At 31.0% G+C, this 18,772-nt stretch overlaps 1 protein-coding gene and 1 pseudogene across 1 annotated transcript; one reads left to right on the top strand and one right to left on the bottom strand.

The window, feature by feature from the left end:
* Positions 1-7,452: 7,452 nt before the first annotated feature.
* On the bottom strand, positions 7,453-10,472 carry LOC124943714 (annotated as a pseudogene).
* Positions 10,473-10,934: 462 nt separating this feature from the next.
* Positions 10,935-15,024, top strand: LOC124943713 (abietadienol/abietadienal oxidase). Its single transcript, XM_047484189.1, has 9 exons — positions 10,935-11,179; positions 11,633-11,957; positions 12,044-12,193; positions 13,561-13,815; positions 13,901-13,999; positions 14,127-14,205; positions 14,276-14,397; positions 14,500-14,627; positions 14,922-15,024. Exons 1-9 carry the CDS (start codon positions 10,935-10,937, stop codon positions 15,016-15,018), a joined length of 1,500 nt encoding a protein of 499 aa, XP_047340145.1. The 3' UTR covers positions 15,019-15,024.
* Positions 15,025-18,772: the final 3,748 nt, after the last annotated feature.

Below are 18,772 nucleotides of genomic sequence, written 5' to 3'. Positions count from 1 at the left end.
TCATTGAACTTCAATTATATGTTTGGCTTATTTGAAATGGAGTTTGATTCGGGTATAATAACGAGTTTGGACGAAAAATGTCAACAAAATTACAAATATATATCTAATTAAGTTATTTTTTATGATTCGAACAAAATATGGAAAATGTCTTATACATATATAACTCCAACTCCATTTGCAAAAGGTGCTTTTAAATTATCACAATCTTATTGTTGTTTAATTGTTTAAAATAATTTATCAAATTTTGATATAAGAAAGCTTCAATGGCCTCCTTAAGAACATTTTTACCCTGTGAATTTCAAATTTTCAAATGTCATGTAGAGAGTATCTAAAATTTAAAATTACTTTACTTTCATGACACTATCTATATATGCAGATAGAGAAGGTGATTGAAAAGAAGTTGGATAAAACTATTTGGTTAGTCACTAGAAATTTAAGGAAAAGTATGATAAAATATCTAAATAAAAGAGATTAATATAAATTATGATATAATCTAGCATAAGTATGTTCAAATTTATGGATCGCTTGTATAATAAATAATTGTGTAAATGTCATCTTTAATATAAATCAAAATAATGTGATTTAATGTGAAATTAAATTTATGATTTATGGATTATTGATGTATTTGTCATCAATATAAAATGAGGATACCTAAAGTGATATTTCTAATTTTATGAATGGGCTAAATTAGAATTATTCAAATCAAAATAACTAACATGTTGATTATTTTGTAACGGTATACTCTTCATTTGAGATACGGTCAATTTTTTCTTTGCGTCCACTAATTTGACGTATTCATCAAATTGGAATAACCATTTCATCTAAAGAAAGTCCAGAGAAATAAAAGATTAAAAAACATTTCCATTTTAAAGAAAGAAAAGATTCATAAATACAAATTAATGTACATTTTTTTCCGTATTAAGATTTAATTTTTCACAATTTAAATTAAGATCTAATTCAGATAATTCTATCCGAGTAAACATATGAATCCCAAATCTTATTTTTCTATGTCTAAGTTCTAAAAACTCAAACCACTTGAATTTGATATACATGCAACATGTTCATCGATTTGTTTGAGTTGAAAAGTAATGATTTATTGTAATAGTTAAACATATAATTCCATGCCCAAACCATTTATTAGATGAACAAAATGGATAAATTTTTAATTTTATCATTAAAGCATGTCATCATATATGAAAGTTTTGTTAGTGATAAGTTATGACTCTTGTGTATTATGACTCTTGTGTATAAAACAATGTCTCAATAATCCAAAGCAACTAGCTTGGTTCATTCCCATACATGGTTCATGTTCATGTTCATCTAATATAAACCAGTCATTAAGGGGAATCAATGTAAAACGTTGTTATCGGTCTAAAAAATGAGGACGTGACTTAGCTTCCTCCCTAAACTCCCAATTGCAAATGGTTATTGTGATAACTCTTTCCGTCAAATTATTTGAAAACTAAGTATTTTGTCATAGAAAGATTTTTTTTTTTTTCGAAATTTCTTGATATTTCAACTACATTTATTTAACTAAAAAAGAAATGGTTCCTATCTAGTTTGGTCAAACAAATGATAGTAATTTGTGGCTATGGTTTATTGACCCAAAAGTTTGGGTTTATGCTTAGCTGTTGGTGCACATTCTCCCACTAGTTGAACTTAGTTGCTTTGGTGGTTGAATAAATGATACTTCCACATCTTAAGCAACTTAATAATCATTATATATATCCTCTCTATAGTCCCACTATATGTAAAGCCCCTCATTTTGGGTCTCAAGAATAATTAATGACCATCCACAAATAAGGGTTTGTTTACAAACAGTCATTTATTCTTTTTATTTTAATAACCATTACAAACATAACATATTTTGCTTTTTTTCTTTTTAGGTGACTGGTATTTATTCTTTAGAGATGAGTAACACAGTCCTCAATTTAAATCAATGGGTATAAGAAACATTTCATTAGTTAAAAAAATCATAACAAAAAAAAATCAATATATCTTCACATCTTAAAGTTCCCATATAAAATCTCATATTCTAGCCTAACGTCAAAAGGAGGTGGATACCCCCAGGTTCCCAGTCTCTCTGAGAACCTGAGTTCGAGCCCGTTAGACGACAAATTCCGCTCGTCTAGTTAAATTGGTTGAGTAGATTTGTGGGCTAACCCGCGGGAACCCCGTACTCCGAAAGAGAAGCAGAACAAATCGTTCTAAAAAAAAAGAGAGAAAGTTCCCCTCTAAATTCAGATCAAATCTATATATATATATAATGATGCTTAATTTTTAAAGTGTCCGGATTGCCGGATCGAGAGCTATGGTTAATTTGGATATATGTGAGAGTAAATGGATAATTGGGTCGGATTGTGGGTTGACCCGCCCATAAACTTACGGTTAAAAATAAAATTAAAAATGCTATAGGTATGATTCGAACTTGCAACCTAACAAAATAAGTACAACCTTTTAACCAACTAGGCTAATAATACTCTATATTTTAAATTCAACCCAAATTTTGATAAACGTATGACATTTTAACCATATAAGTTCAACTTTTTAACTAACTAATCTATCTATATATAATGATGCTTAATTTTTAAAGTGTCCGGATTGCCGGGTCGATAGCTGTGGTTAATTTGGATATATGTGAGAGTAAATGGATACTTGGGTCGGATTGTGGGTTGACCCGCCCATAAACTTAAAACGGTTAAAATTAAAATAAAAAATTTTATAGGTATGGTTCGAACTTGCAACATAACAAAACAACAACCTTTTAACCAACTAGGCTAATAACACTTTATATTTTAAATTCAACCCAAAATTTGATAAACGCGTGACATTTTAACAATATAAGTTTAACTTTTTAACTAACTAATCTATATATATATAATGATGCTTAATTTTTAAAGTGTCCAGATTGCCGGGTCGAGAGCTGTGGTTAATTTGGATATATGTGAGAGTAAATGGATACTTGGGTCGGATTGTGGGTTGACCCGCCCATAAACTTAAAACGGTTAAAAATAAAATTAAAAATTCTATAGGTATGGTTCGAACTTGCAACCTAACAAAATAACAACCTTTTAACCAACTAGGCTAATAACACTTAATATTTTAAATTCAACCCAAAATTTGATATACGTGTGACATTTTAACAATATAAGTTCAACTTTTTAACTAACTAATCTATCTATATATATATAATGATGCAGAACTGTGGTTAATTTGAATATATGTGAGAGTAAATGGATATTTGAGTCGGATTGTAGGTTGACCCGCCCATAAAAATTTTACCGTAATATTTTTTCACGATTTTTTATATATTATTACTCGTGCAAATGCACGGAATACATGCTAGTTTTAGTTAAAAACTCTCACAAAGTGTTAGGTACTGTCATAACTGTGTTTGGGTCTTAAGTAATTATTATTTTAAATGATCTAATAAGTATACAAAATTGAGTTTAAGGACATCAAAACAAAACATAATAACACAAAAAAATTAAAATTTATTAAAGACAATTATGAAAGAAAATCTTTACATATATAATTATTTGGATGGAGTTAAATAAAAGAAACAATAATTAATTTATTATTTTCTTTATCTACTCAAGAACTTCTTTTATCTTTATTTACTCATCACAAAGATGTGCCAAATAAAATATTCAACCATCCTTTATTAATTGATCAATATCAGGCAAATTAGGGTTGAAGTACATTTAAAAAAAGAAAGAATCAATTAATTGTTTTATCAAATATAATAGATCCATATAAAAGTGGCTGGCATGACAATCACAGGCGTGAACATTTTGTAGACAAAAAAATTATTTTGCAAGTTGTCGTCAAATTGGGGATTGCTTACTTGTTTTTTACAAGTGTATAATAATATATTAAGATGGGTATATGTTATAAACTTAAATTAAAAGTAGCAACAAAAAATAAAAATGACATTTATGTTTTGTTTGGAAACATATGAAAATTGAAGTAAAGTTGAGTTTTGAATTCAACCATCACAAATAATATATAGTCTAAGAGCTTGTTTTATATTATAGATTATTTGAGATTTGTATTGATTTTTTTTTTAAAAATATTGTTTGATAAAGAATATGTTATTTGAGTTTTTAATGAGTTGAATTAATATAAGGTTATTTTGTATAAATTTAAATTTTATAAAAATAATATGACTTAACTCTAGTTGAAAATAAGTATGAAATGATAGATCTAGTTTTTTTTAGTAAAAAATCAAAGTCTAGGTTCAAACACAGCATTTGTAATTGGGAAATGAAATATATTTATATATACACACCACCTAAAGTAATATATTTTAGAGAATAATTCAAATATATATATATATTGGTAGAGCTTTTAAAGACTATAGATTTAAGTTATATTTTAATAATTAATCTCTAAATATATCACAATCATTTGAATAATCTGTAAATATATAACAATTTTTTCATAAATTTCTTATTAATCATATCATTCATTAAATTATCAACTAAATAATAAAATATTCTTTATTTTCTTTAAAAAAAAAATTATGTTTTAACAAATTGAATCTAAATAAGATTATTTAAATCCGAACAAAATTACTTATATGTATATCATTTCATAATATATTTTTGAATTATTTGTAAGAAAGGTGGGCTATCTTTAATTAACCCCTCTCCTTTCTGGTCGTTAATGATATTATTAATTAATTATCCTTGACCATTAAAGGTTGCTTCGGGCAGTGCATGGTGGGAGTTAAAAGCAATTCAAAAATGGTAACTGTTTATCACGGTCTCACATGAGTTGTCATGTCGACTTTAATTAGAGATTCTCATATCAATTTAATATTCTTTCAACATTAATTAATTCACTATTCTTCTTAAGTATATTAATCAAGTTTAAATAATGTTTTTTTCTTATTAAGTTTTCAAAATTACTATAAACCTAATCATCAAATGTATATATTACATGCATTTCAAAGATATATGGCAGAACCCGCAAGAGCGTTGAAGAGTTATGAAAAAATATTGTATCGGATTGCAGCGTCCTCGCGGGAACGTGGAGAAGAATTCCAAGCAATGAACATAACTGAAATATCTGCAGGAACTGAAATATCTGCAGGAATTGAAATTTACCATTTTATGAACTTACTAGAATTGAAAGCATTGTAATCAGATAATTAATTTACGTTTTTAGCTTTTTAGCTTTTATTCAGAAGATTACGATTTCAAAATCATTCTAAGCCTGTCTAAAATGATCTCTTAAACTCGTGGTTTTTTTTCCCGTTTTTGGGAATTTTAATGAAATTACGCTAAGTCGTTTTTCCCCAAAAAAAAAATATTACATGCATTCATTGAGAATCAAAACATATAATGAAATAATCTTATAAATTAGTACTTGTGTGTTGTTAAACATAAATTTGATCGGAATCAACAAAATATCACCGACCCCATTAAGTGTTGTTTATCTTTAAAGAAAATTAATATCAATATCTTCTTTTTTGAAAAACAAAAATGTGGCCATAAGGGGTTAAACATATAGCCCGTAAACACACTTAGCCATATAACCAGACGCAGAACTTGCCGCCTGATGGGTTCGAACTTATGACCCTTCAAATAGGCCGGGATATCCACCTCTTATTGGCTCTAAACTAGAAGAGATGATAATATCAATATCTTATTTGCTGTAGTTTTAGTGAGTATTAAATCATGTAATGAGGTTGTTGTTCACAATATCGAATAGAATCTCTTGAACCATATGGAATCATTTGGAAGTTGTAAGTTGTAACCAAGATGATGAGTCCTCGAAAATCCTTCCATGGGATCTCATGTGACCCATTTTGTATGTTACCATGCACCTTGCTGATTGTGGTTTAAGTCCAATGAGATTTGATTGCATTTTGTTTGGTTACAAATCCATTGGTGAACCAATGTAATATCTAAAAAGTTATTTTGATCCACTTTCGTTACATGCAATTGGTTTCAAGTTGTAGTGACGAAACTTAGAGTAGATCACCTTTAGAGGCACAAAATGTTTAATGCTCCGTTTATACATGAGATTTGGAGAAGGAGACTTTCGTTGTTCAAAATTTCAGATCGCCACTTGAAGAAGTAGATCGTCATCAAAGCAAGTTCTACTTGGTCTAGATCAATTTTCGACGCTATTTTAGAAGCTCCTAAAACACAAAGGTGTTGTGTAGCCAAAACGACATTCTTTGAGTTCTATTCTCTTTATCTTTTGTGTCTGTTAGATGCACATGTAGGCTCAGTTTCAACGATGTTTAAGTCCATGGGTGTGAATAAGTGTGTGGGAGATTATGGTTAAGAGCTCTGAGGTATATATTGGTGCGATACACAATAGAAAACTGTTATTAACTACTACCCTTTCGTTACTATCCTTTCAATACCGATGTTAACTTTTCTTGTACAATTTTTTTAACTTAAGAAACTATTCATTTGCTTGCATTATTTTTTTCTTTATCTTCTTTTATAAGTGAAACTTTTTTCATTCGTCACAAAATGATTATTAAATAATCGAGCTACAGGCAGGCCCGGCCCTGAAAGCTCTCAGAATTTGGAGCCTATACAAATTTAAATTTTGGGCCCCTATAATAGTAAAAAAAGTTTTTTTTTAAATTTTAATTAATAAAATAAAATATAAATAATTAATATATTATAATACGAGACTAAAAAATGAGATATTTTTATAATATATATTTAATATTAAAAGAGAAAAAAGAGGGAAAAATAATATTAATAATATAATATTATTAAATATAAAAAAATGGTAACCCATAAAAAGTGGGACCCATTGGTTGCCGGTCAATGATGTATAATCGAGTTATTAGTAGTGAACAATTTAATTTTATAAAATGAGTATTAGCAAACATATTAGAATTGGTCAAAATATATTTATTTTTGTGTACTTTATTTTGTTTAATATTTTAAAAACAATATTATACAAACGAAATCAAATAAAAAAAAATCCATTAAAATCTAAATAAAAAAGAATACTAGATATTGCATATCAATTTAATGTAGAAAATTGTGTAAAGAATCAAAGACAAAATATAATGATCCCTTTAGTGATCCAAATCAAGATCCATTACAAAATGAATATTAAAACATCAAGATCCATCACAACATTTAATTATTTGATTTTAATTCAATTTATTCAATGTTTATCCTAACTAGTCGATTATGAACTTATAATATTATTCAACTTATTTCACTCAAGAGTAAGAGAACAGGGTTATCTTGATTCAGTTATTCACTACAATTATATATACATTTGATTTTGATATTAGAGTAGACTCTCAATAAAATAATATTTAATAAAATTATAACATCGATAAAGTAATAAGTTCTTACCGTTTTGATTCGAGCCGAAAAGCTAAAGTAATAATTTTGATAAATTTATTAAGTAATATAATTTTTTGGCACATATAGATCCCAACCGATATAAAGTAGTAATATACTATTTTTTAATAAAGTAGAAATATGAGTCAACTATTGTCTGCTTTGTATGAAAATTTATATCCATTTAAATCTTATCTCTCACTTTTTGTAAAGCTTTATGAAGTTATAGAGTATTCTGTTACGACTTGTTTCGTAAGATGTGTTTATGGGTTCAAGAATCAAGTTCTTGATCTTAGGACCGGTGGAAATTCTATAATCAAAGGGCAGCGGAAAGTTTTGATAGAGAATTTGGAGGGAGGGGATAGAAGAACCAAGGGTGCGAAGAGAAATACTGTTGGTTTATACCAAACAGTCCATAATAATAATAATAGACGAATAGGGGCGAAGTCACATCTTCATCATTCTCTTCATGGGTCCTTGGGGAAGAAAGATCATCCTTATATAGGTGATGTCTTGCCCCATAATAACAAATACTAGAAAATAACAGAATTCGGTTTGTAAAGTAGAAAAGGAAAGCAAAACAAAATAATAAAACAACAAAACAGAAATCTGGCCCATGTGCACCATAGGACCGAGACCGGGTGCCGAGAAAGGTTGCTGGAATTTATTCTAAGACCGAGGCCTTGATTTTAGACCCTAGCATATTCCTATCAAATTGTAAGAGAAAATCACTAAGTTTCATTATTGCTCTAATTGATTCTTTGTGATAAACAGGCTCCAAAACACGACTATCATCCTCATTGTCTTCATCTGGATTATTTTCTCTAAGACCCTCAATGATTTCTTCATCAGTTAAAATCTTGGTCGTGTTGTTTTCATCTAGATAATCCAAGAGTTGATCCACATTTATTGCGTTACGATATTGTAACTTCTTTATTGTTGACCCTAATTCCCTAATGCCTTTTTCTTCTAAAAGCTGTGAAACCACATTTTCTACCGAACGAAGTTTGCAATGTTGAAAGAAATTTGCAATTGTGGTATTCTTAACATCGTTCATCCAAATTGAGATAGCAATATTGATTGCATCTAGAACATTAATCTTCTCTGGATTTATTTCTCCAGCCTCAAAACCCTCTAAAATAGAACGACAAAATCTACGACAATAATGCATCTTAAATGCTCTTATAATTCTTGTATCACATGGCTGAATTTTTGAAGTTGTATTGGGTGGTAAGAAGAACAATTCAACATTTTGTTTTAGATGGGCAAGACAATTGTCAATAACCAATAAAACCTTTCGTTCATCCATCTTTTTATCGAACCATTGAACATATTCTTCAAACAATACTCCAATCATTCACGCTCGTTTATTGGCACGATATTGGTAGTTTAAACTTTGTAAATTAACATTTTTGAAGCAACATGGTTTCACAACCTTACCGATGATCCATAATGGCATTTTCTCTGACCCATCTTCATTGTAACAAATGTTTATTGTCATTCTTTATTAGTCCTTTTTTCTTCCCTCAAGTTGTTTTGTAGCCAATGAATGATCAACTTGTAATCTATATAAACAACTCAGTTTCATCCATGTTGAAAACATCTTTTATGGCAAACAACCCTAGTTTCTCTCTTATTGTTGGCAAGTTGCTATCCACATCTCCCATATTGACAGACCCGCTTTCGCCAAAACGCCTAAAGAACTTGATACTATGCCGTGATTTAAACTTCTCCACCAAACCAAGAGAGTAATCAAACTCTGGACCATTTTCACCATACAATATTTTCATAAAAACTTTTGTCTTTTCTTGAATTAACTCTCCCGATATATTTACACGCTCTTGATGTCGAAGAATCCATTCATACAAAGCCTTTTCTAGATTTGGAAACTTTACGGATTTGTGTCGTTTGGCATCATGTTTCGTCAAATTAGTCGAGAGATATTTCGATGATCGCTTATTTGTATTCGATATTGTCGCTTGACTAATTTGGATGTTAAATTTTCCAAAAATCTATTTTTGTAGCTCTTTTTGAGACGAAGCTGGATTCTCGCTTTTATACTCGCACAATGTTTTACGCATTTCACATGTGATGGTTGTATGCTTCACCCCTTTGAGATGAGAAACTATTAGAGATTAATACAACAAGAAAGAAGATAGTATTATAAGATTGATTAAAGAAGAAAAGAAGATAGAAGAGTGTGTATTGCATTATGTACTTGAAGATGAATATTTTGAGATGAAAATCATCTTATAACATAGGATATTACACCATTTACAGTACATATTAAATAACTTTGAGAATTTTATATTTTAAAAACTTATACAATAAATGAATCTCATTATATAAAATTTGAATTTTGAAATTTAATAACATTTAATAAACTAGCTATAAGATATCTCTTTAATTTTATTTATTTAATTTTTTAGTTAAAATACTATATAATTTATTTTTATTTATTATTATTATTTTGAATCTAGACAGCTAACATTATACTAACACTAATTAAGTGTAGAAAATATAGTATCATAAAATATTAAAAATATCAAATTTTTTGATATACTATAAAATGGTAATATAGGTACCATATCGAAATTATATATATCAAAATAAAATTTATAAATAAATAAATATATATATATATATATATATATTACTAAATTTTAATTTTCATTTCAAAAATTTTAAATTTTCATTTAAAAAATTATATTTACGCATCAATTATTAACTTTTCAGCAAAATCAAACATTCATCAATTAATCGGACTAATCTTAGTCATTTTGTTTTCCTGAATAGATTTACACTTAATCTATTATATCTCTCTTTCCTTATAAAAATTAAATTTTCCAGATGAATAATATTCGTTATGATCGTAACGAAATAGAAGTATATCGCCGATATTCAATATTTTCGGTAAGTTACTTTGTATTATACCAATATTTTGGTATACCGAAATAACGGTACGATAACTCTACGATTTTTTTATATCGAACATACGATACGGTATAGATATACAATTACGGTATAAAGTATCAACCCATCCTAGAAGTAATGATACGGTATGATATACAATTACGGTATAAAGTATCCACCCATCCTAGAAGTAACGATAGAATCGAATCCTTTAGAAACCACCATTGCCTTACCCTCGCCTCGGCCTTATTTAGTTTGAAACATTTTAATAATTAAAACAAAATTAAACATTATTTTACTTTTTTTTTCATTCATTACATACTCAATTTATTAACTAAAATACTAAAATATTTTATATTTTAATTACATTTTAAATATAATAATTGATTTGAATTTCATCAAATCCACGTAATCATCTATCATTATTAATTTTTTCTCCCTAAAAAAATCATATCTGAACAAGTTTTTAGAGGATATCACCGTACACATTATTAAAAATTCACCACTTATTTAAAATTAAAATTATAAGTTAACGAAATTAACCTAAATTAAACAGCAAGTCATGTATCTCTCTCCTCTTGGAAATAAAAATAAATAAAAAAATGTTACAAGTTCCAACCATTCTCTCTCTTATGTTTTGTATATAAATATGCAGGTAGAAGAGAGGGAGAAGCAAATAAGCAGGAAATGGCGGGGGAAGCCTATTACAGTCATTGGGCGGTCATATTCATCGTCTTTACCTTATTTGTGGTTGTAACAAAGCTTTTCCTGTTCCTAATAAATAACAAAAACAAGAAAATCAAGAACGTCGGTAAAACTGGAAAGTTACCGCCGGGAGGAAGAGGATGGTTGTTCATCGGCGATAGCGTCGAGTGGTTCACCGCCGTCGCCAGTTCTCATCCTCCTCGTTTCGTTGAACAACAAGTTAAGAGGTGCGTTTTTCTTTTTCGGTTTGCTGGTATTTGACTCGGAATTGAAGAATTACACGATGAACACTAATAAATACAATTAAATATATAACATCGTTGCTATATTGATTTATTATATATTTTATATGAGATTTAAAATCAAAGTTTAAAATAGAATTAGACAAAAAATGAGAAATGAACTCCTTAAACCTATCCTATTGTCATTTCGTATATATAATACTATTTTATTGACCTAATTATTATTTGAACATGATCTTGTACAACTCTTTTTATAATATTAGACTTCACTTAAGATATATTTTTAAATACTGAATTTATGTTTTTAAATTAATAAAATAACTAACATTTACTTTAGACTCGAATTGCATAGTTCAAAATTCTAGTTAATTATAAAAGGGCCTAAATTTAAGTTTCAAATAATAATTATTGTCTCATAATATAGTATATTTGAAATAGATACGGGAAGATATTCTCTTGCAAGTTATTTGGGAAACGAGCAATAGTATCGGCCGACCCAGAGTTCAACCGACTCGTAATGTTAAACGAGGGTCGGCTTTTCCAATCGAGTTACCCTAAATCCTTTCGGGACTTGGTGGGAAAGAACGGAATCATCACGGTTCAAGGAGATAAACAAAGGAAACTCCATGCCATAGCTTCTAATGTCATGAGGCTAGACAAGGTCCAATCTTTATTCTTGGAAGATATACAAAGAGTTGTGGTTAAAACCGTAGATGGATTTCGCGACGGTCAAGTTATTCTCCTTCAAGACGTATGTAGAAAGGTATATAACTTCATTCAAAATATGTTATCAATTGATACACTTGAATATTTATTAATCTTATGAATTGAGTTGAATAATATATATAGGTAGCTATTAATTTGATGGTAAATCAACTATTGGGTGTTTCCGACGAAGATGAAGTTGACGAGATGGCTCGACTCTTCTCTAACTTTGTCGATGGATGTCTTTCTCTTCCCGTCAATTTACCCGGATTCTCTTATCATACGGGGATGAAGGCAAGTTATTTCATTGAATCCATTATTTTCTATCAAATATTTCTAAATAAATTTAGCTTAGTTTTCTCTAAATGTGAATGATAATTATATATATATATAGTAGTACATATTGATAAATTAATGAGAGAAAAGTATTATGCATATAAGAAATGATGTACAAAGATAATTTTAAATTTGTGTTGTTGAATAGTAAATTAATTGAGTGCTATACTAATTATTAATTTAAGTACCTATTTTTAGAAAATTAAAATCTATGATTTTTGGATTTAGATTATATTATAAATTAATAGTTTGATAATTAAACTATATTTAATATTTTATAAAGTTATGAAATGTATTCTCTAAAATTTTAACAAGTAATTAATTATTATATAATTTTCTCCATAAAAAATGTGTATGTCAATGGTTCAAAGATTATTATAAATGTTGTTTATATTATATATTTTCCATCAATTTATAACTATAAATTTTATTGTTTAAATAACAGAAGTATTATTTAATTAGTCATTGACCACCTCGAAACTTGTGTGACAGATTACAATGAACTGTTTAATAACAAAAACAAATATGATTTAAGGTACCAAGTTTGGTAAGATATATAATAATACTTAAACTTATAATATTTGAAATTTTAATTTAACAAAAATATCTAGATGTGGAATTTTAATAATACTTAAATTTATTTTTCCATATCTATCAAGTTTAAGCATATAAATGAGATCTTTTCATTAATAACATTTAAATATATAGTTGTTTCAATGTTTTTAATAACCAATATATTTTTATCTTGATTTGATCATTAATTGTTAATTGATATGATATTTATACGTCTTCTCTCAGATTTATTTGAACACTAAAATGTAGTTTAATATAATTTAAATAGTATAAATGAAGAGTTTGATTCACACATTAAAACAGGTAATGGATATATTCATACTAAATTCAACAAATATATATGTTTATTTATTTCTTCATAATTTAATATTAGTTGACTTTAAATAAGAAGATACAATTTAAAGATATCAAGTTTGGCAAGATGTTTAAATAAGACTCAAAACTTATAATATTTGAATATTAGATTTAAAATTTCAGAAATGTTAAAATAAAAACTAAGGTTAAAAAATATTATTTATGGAATTTTGACAAAACTTAAATTTTATTATTACTATTACTATTACTATTACTATTTTCTTATTTTTGATTTTTCCCTTAATTAGTTTTCAAGTTTAAATATTCAACACTAAAATTGTTACAAATATATATGTTATTTATTTCTCCATAATCAATGTCTTAGTTGATCAAAATTCAAGATATTTAGTGAAATTTAGTAATTAGTTGACTTACTATTTTTTTTATAATTTTGACAGGCAAGGGAAGCCATCATCAAGAAGATAAACAAGACAATAGAAATGCACAGGAATGAAGAACATCATGACATTAATGGTTGTAACAACAATGGTGTGTTAAGAAGATTGTTGGATGAAGAAGACAAAATAAGTGACAATGCCATAGCTGATTTCATCATAAATCTCCTCTTTGCTGGAAACGAGACCACTGCCAAGACCATGCTCTTCGCGGTTTACTACCTTACTCACTCCCCAACCGCGTTGCAACATTTTCTCGTAAACACGCATGTTTATTCTTATAAATTCTCTGTTTATGTTTAGCTAAAAAATGGGATAAACTGTTTTTCAATTTTAATTTTAGGACGAACACAAGAAATTAAGGAATAAGAAACGCGACCTTGGCATCGAAGATCCTATGCTTACATGGCAAGACTACAAGGAAATGACATTCACTCAATGTGTAAGATATTCCTCCCTTTAAAGATAAACATTTGGAAATAGTTAAGTATTTCCAATTGGATACAAAGCTTCCACAATAATTTGTCTCATTAGCTTTCAAAAATTGATCTTGAATTTTCTCTTGTCAGGTTATAGATGAAACACTACGGCTAGGGGGTATCGCGATTTGGCTGATGAGAGAAGCGAAAGAAGACATTGAGTATCAAGGTATATGCGTTATTTTAACTTATTACTTGTATTAAATAAACATCACCTAATAATTAATCCCTTTTTGTAGGTTACTTAATTCCGAAAGGATGTTTTGTAGTCCCTTTTCTTTCTGCGGTCCATTTAGATCCAAGTTTATATGATTCTCCTCTTTGTTTCAATCCATGGAGATGGATGGATCCTCAAAATCAGGTCTCTAAACCTAATTTAGGATTTAAACATCTTTATCATTGATAAATTCTTCCTTTTCCTTATCTATCTTTGGTGTTTTTTAATTTGATTAAAAAAATATAGGAGAAGAGAAATTGGAGGAAAAGTCCATTTTTCACTCCTTTTGGAGGCGGGGCTAGATTTTGTCCCGGGGCGGAATTGGCTCGCCTTCAAATCGCTATCTTCCTTCACTACTTCGTCACAACATATCGGTGCGTGGTTTCTCTTTCTCTTTTTACATTATATAAGTAATGCACATGTTATAATTTCATGCCTAGGTTTTGTGAACATGGTAGTATAATTACTTAGTCATTGTATTAATAGAGTTGTTACAAAGATAACTTTTAATAATACAAACGTCATTATAAAATATATTTAACATAAAACATTAACGTCGTTTATTGAATAATTCAACGACCAATTATTAAATCTTTTGATGGAAATTTCTAGTGAATCAAGTAGAATTAGAAGAACTAATTATAATTTGGGCAAATAAATCTCGATAGATGGAAGCAAACACGGGAAGATCGAATCTCATTCTTTCCATCGGCAAGACTTGCGAATGGATTCCAAATTCAATTGGCCAAAAGAATGATAACATAGAAGAAGGAGGAGAAGTGTTAGAAAACTAAGAATATAGATGGATTCTTCAATAGATTAAACAAATTTACAGCTCAAAAGTATGTTTAAAGATGAAATACCCAAATCTTTTATTTGCCCAATTCATGTCATATGTAGTAATTTGTATTAAACTAGTGTTTAAAAAGTAACTTTCCTCATGATTGATGCAAAATTATTCTAATATTGTGGCAAGTAATGAAAAAATATTATTTGAAAAAAATATGAAATACCCAAAATTGATAGGAAAGAAAGGGGTCCAATTCCATTAAAGTGTATGAAAAACTAAAAATATATCATCATATTTTATTCTTAAATTGCCATTCAAATTTAAAGGATATAATCAGAATGGCTCCATACTATACTTGATGTTAAGTGTTACACCATGTCAAAATTTCACCCTTTTTATTAAATTTTTTAATATATATATAATTAAGTATATTTCAGAACATGTTCTAATCTAAATTAATACTTGACAAAAAAAAAATTACATAGAAATGATTATCAAAAGGTTGAAAAAAATAAAATGGGACAAAAAGAAAAGATTTTCACTACAAAATGTCACAGCCCAATCTACCTGACCCAGGAAGAGGAGGCTTAAGGAGAATGTCACAGCCCAATCCTCCTGGCCCAAGAAGAGGAGGAGGCTTGAGCCCTCTTAAGCCCAACCCAAGGAAGATTCTAGACTGGAAGGAAGCTGGAAGGAAGGTCCTTGATTAGCGCACATAATTGAGAGTTAAAAGGAATTCCTTGATTAGTGCATCACTAATTGACATATAAAAGGAATGTCCTTAATTAGGAATGTCCTTGATTGATAATTATAAGGAATCCCTAAATTAGTGCACAATCAATGTAACAGCTAGAATTAGTCCTATAAATACCTGTGAAGTATTACATTGTAGATCACCAAGTATTCGAGTAATATACTACTATTCTTTGTAAGAGTTACTCTCTCTCTAGAATTCTTGTGTCAATTCTATTAAACGCCGAGTGTTGCGTCGAGTAAGGCTGACTAGTTACTCGTTCTTGAGAAGATCGTAACTAGTGCCGCACGGATCGTCAGTGAAAAGACTGAGCCCGTGACAATTGGTATCAGAGCTGAAATGACGAAGAGATCGAAAGAAAATTCAAAGGTCGTGGACGAAGTAGAGAATCTTCCCCACGGGACCGGAGAAGATTGGTAGGAACTCTCGCAAAGTTCAGGCGGGAGGAACCAAAGCTACCAAAGAAAGAGAAAGATCAAGAGACGCTATCGTTGACATCATCGCCAGGTTAGAGAAGGTAGAACTCACCGTGACGTACGAACAAGATAATGACGGGGACTTAGAGGAACGCATTGCCGAGCTTGAGAAGGAGAGAGACGAGCTCCGAGGAGGAATGCAAGGTGCCCTGAACGAAGGCTTGTCCAAATGTCAAGAGCAAGCTCAGATCGTGGAGAAGACCCTCCTTGGTGAAATCAGGACCTTGACTGAGAAACTCGAGGTAATGACTTCTAAGTTACAAGATACCGAAGAGGATGTGGCGTTACTCAAGAAGGCGGTTGCGTAAGAGTGCGGACGCGCGTCTGTAGGAGTCTCCAATCCGATAAAGATAGACATTCCAAGGCCTAAAGCGTATTTAGGCGAGAGGAATGCGAAAGAGATCGACAGCTTCCTATGGAGTCTGGATCAGTATTTCAAAGCACTCGGCCTAGTAGAAGAGGCGAGGAAGATAGATACTGCCACGACATACCTGGAAGACACCGCAATGCTGTGGTGGAGGCGAAGGAGTAGCGACATTGAAAGAGGTACGTGTTCTATCAACACCTGGGGTGAATTCAAGGAGGAACTTAAGAGACAGTTCTATCCTGAAAACGCCATTCGAGAAGCAAGGGCCAAGTTGCGACGACTCTCACACAGAGGGAGTATTAAGGAGTATGTCAAGGAGTTCATTGCTACTCTCCTTGAAATCCCTAACTACTCAGACGACGAAGCCTTGTTCGCCTTCACTGATGGTCTACAAATGTGGGCGAAGCTGGAGTTGGAACGACGTGGGGTCCAAGATCTAAGCACCGCTATTGCCGTGGCTGAATCCCTTTTCGAAATGAGAAGGCAAGAGAAACCAAAGTCGACCTATGAGAGGAATGACAAGGGGAAAATGGTGGAAACCATATCTACAACAATGAAGACCCAATTAAATCTACCAAACCCAATGGTAAAGAAGATCGGGAGGAGAAACATGTAGAGAGACCCCGGATAAAGTGTTTCTTTTGTGAAGGGCCGCACAAAGCAAGAGAGTGCCCTATGAAGAATAAACTAGCAGCATTGATGGAGGAGCAAGAACGCGTTCACGATGAAGCTCGATTGGGGTCGTTAAACCTACTTAGTGCCGTTACAGCAAAGTTTGATAAGTCAAAGTCCGCGAAGAAAGGACGGCTATTTGTGGAAACTAGAGTAAGAAACCACATGGTTAAAGCTTTATTGGATACGGGAGCCAACAACAATTTTCTAGAGGTAAAGGAGGCGAGAAGACTGGGGATTAAGTACACTAAAGAGAAAGGGTGGCTTAAAGCAGCCAACTCGGCACCAAGTGCGACTTATGGAGTTGCTCGTAATGTAAAGATCAACTTGGGGGAGTGGACCGGCCTTCTGGATTTCTCCATTATCGACATAGATGACTACAAAATGGTTCTCGGCATAGAGTTCCTAGACAAGGTAAATGCCATCCTACTCCCTTCTGCCAATATGATGTACATTATAGAGCAAGGTAATACTCGCACAATACCTTTAACAAGAGAGGGCAAGAGAGAAACTAGGCACCTATCTGCCATGCAACTCTCAAAAGGTGCGGAGGACACCTACCCATCATCTTTTGTCACTGTGAAAGAAGATGAGAAAACGACGTCTAAAGAGAAGATACATCCAGAAGTTACAACTGTCCTAGAGAAAGGTCATGATGTAATACCCTCTGGATTATCAGAGAAATCCCACCATAAGAGAGAGGTGGATCATAGAAAAGAGTTAGTCAAATGTACTAAACCATCGGCGACGGTTCTTTATCGCATTAAACCTCCCAAATTGGAGGAATTGAAGAGGCAACCAGAGGAGTTTCCATCAAGAAAGGGAAGTGCGAAATAGCCAAGACCGCCAAAAGAATGAAGAAATGGGAGGAAAAGAAGAGAAGACACTTGGAGTTCGGAGGAAACCGAGTGATAGTAAAACTTCTCCTCCATCAAGAGAGACAATTTTCCAAAATTCATAAGGGGCTTGTGAGGCAATTCGAAGGCCCTTTCTTAGAGAAGAAACGGGTTAGAAAGTCAGCATGTCGCTCAAAACTTTTATCTCATGTGGAGACATCATCCAAGCCTACAAGGAGGAAGCGACGAGGACGTCGCCAGATTGAGTGGGGGAGAATGTCACAGCCCAATCTTCCTGGCCCAGGAAGAGGAGGCTTAAGGAGAATGTCACAGCCCAATCCTCCTGGCCCAAGAAGAGGAGGAGGCTTGAGCCCTCTTAAGCCCAACCCAAGGAAGATTCTAGACTGGAAGGAAGCTGGAAGGAAGGTCCTTGATTAGCGCACATAATTGAGAGTTAAAAGGAATTCCTTGATTAGTGCATCACTAATTGACATATAAAAGGAATGTCCTTAATTAGGAATGTACTTGATTGATAATTATAAGGAATCCCTAAATTAGTGCACAATCAATGTAACAGCTAGAATTAGTCCTATAAATACCTGTGAAGTATTACATTGTAGATCA

Source organism: Impatiens glandulifera, chromosome 6, assembly GCF_907164915.1.
Source record: "Impatiens glandulifera chromosome 6, dImpGla2.1, whole genome shotgun sequence".
Taxonomy (NCBI): domain Eukaryota; kingdom Viridiplantae; phylum Streptophyta; class Magnoliopsida; order Ericales; family Balsaminaceae; genus Impatiens; species Impatiens glandulifera.
The sequence above is the reverse complement of the archived record's forward strand: the minus strand, read 5'-3'. Positions and strand labels throughout refer to the sequence as shown.

Bases quoted from the DNA above. Each gene is read 5' to 3' on its own strand.
- LOC124943713 (XM_047484189.1), top strand. From the start codon at position 10,935: ATGGCGGGGGAAGCCTATTACAGTCATTGGGCGGTCATATTCATCGTC. The intron at 14,206-14,275 runs GTATATGCGTTA...CCCTTTTTGTAG, and splicing joins AGAAGACATTGAGTATCAAG to GTTACTTAATTCCGAAAGGA. The intron at 14,398-14,499 runs GTCTCTAAACCT...AAAAAAATATAG, and splicing joins GGATGGATCCTCAAAATCAG to GAGAAGAGAAATTGGAGGAA.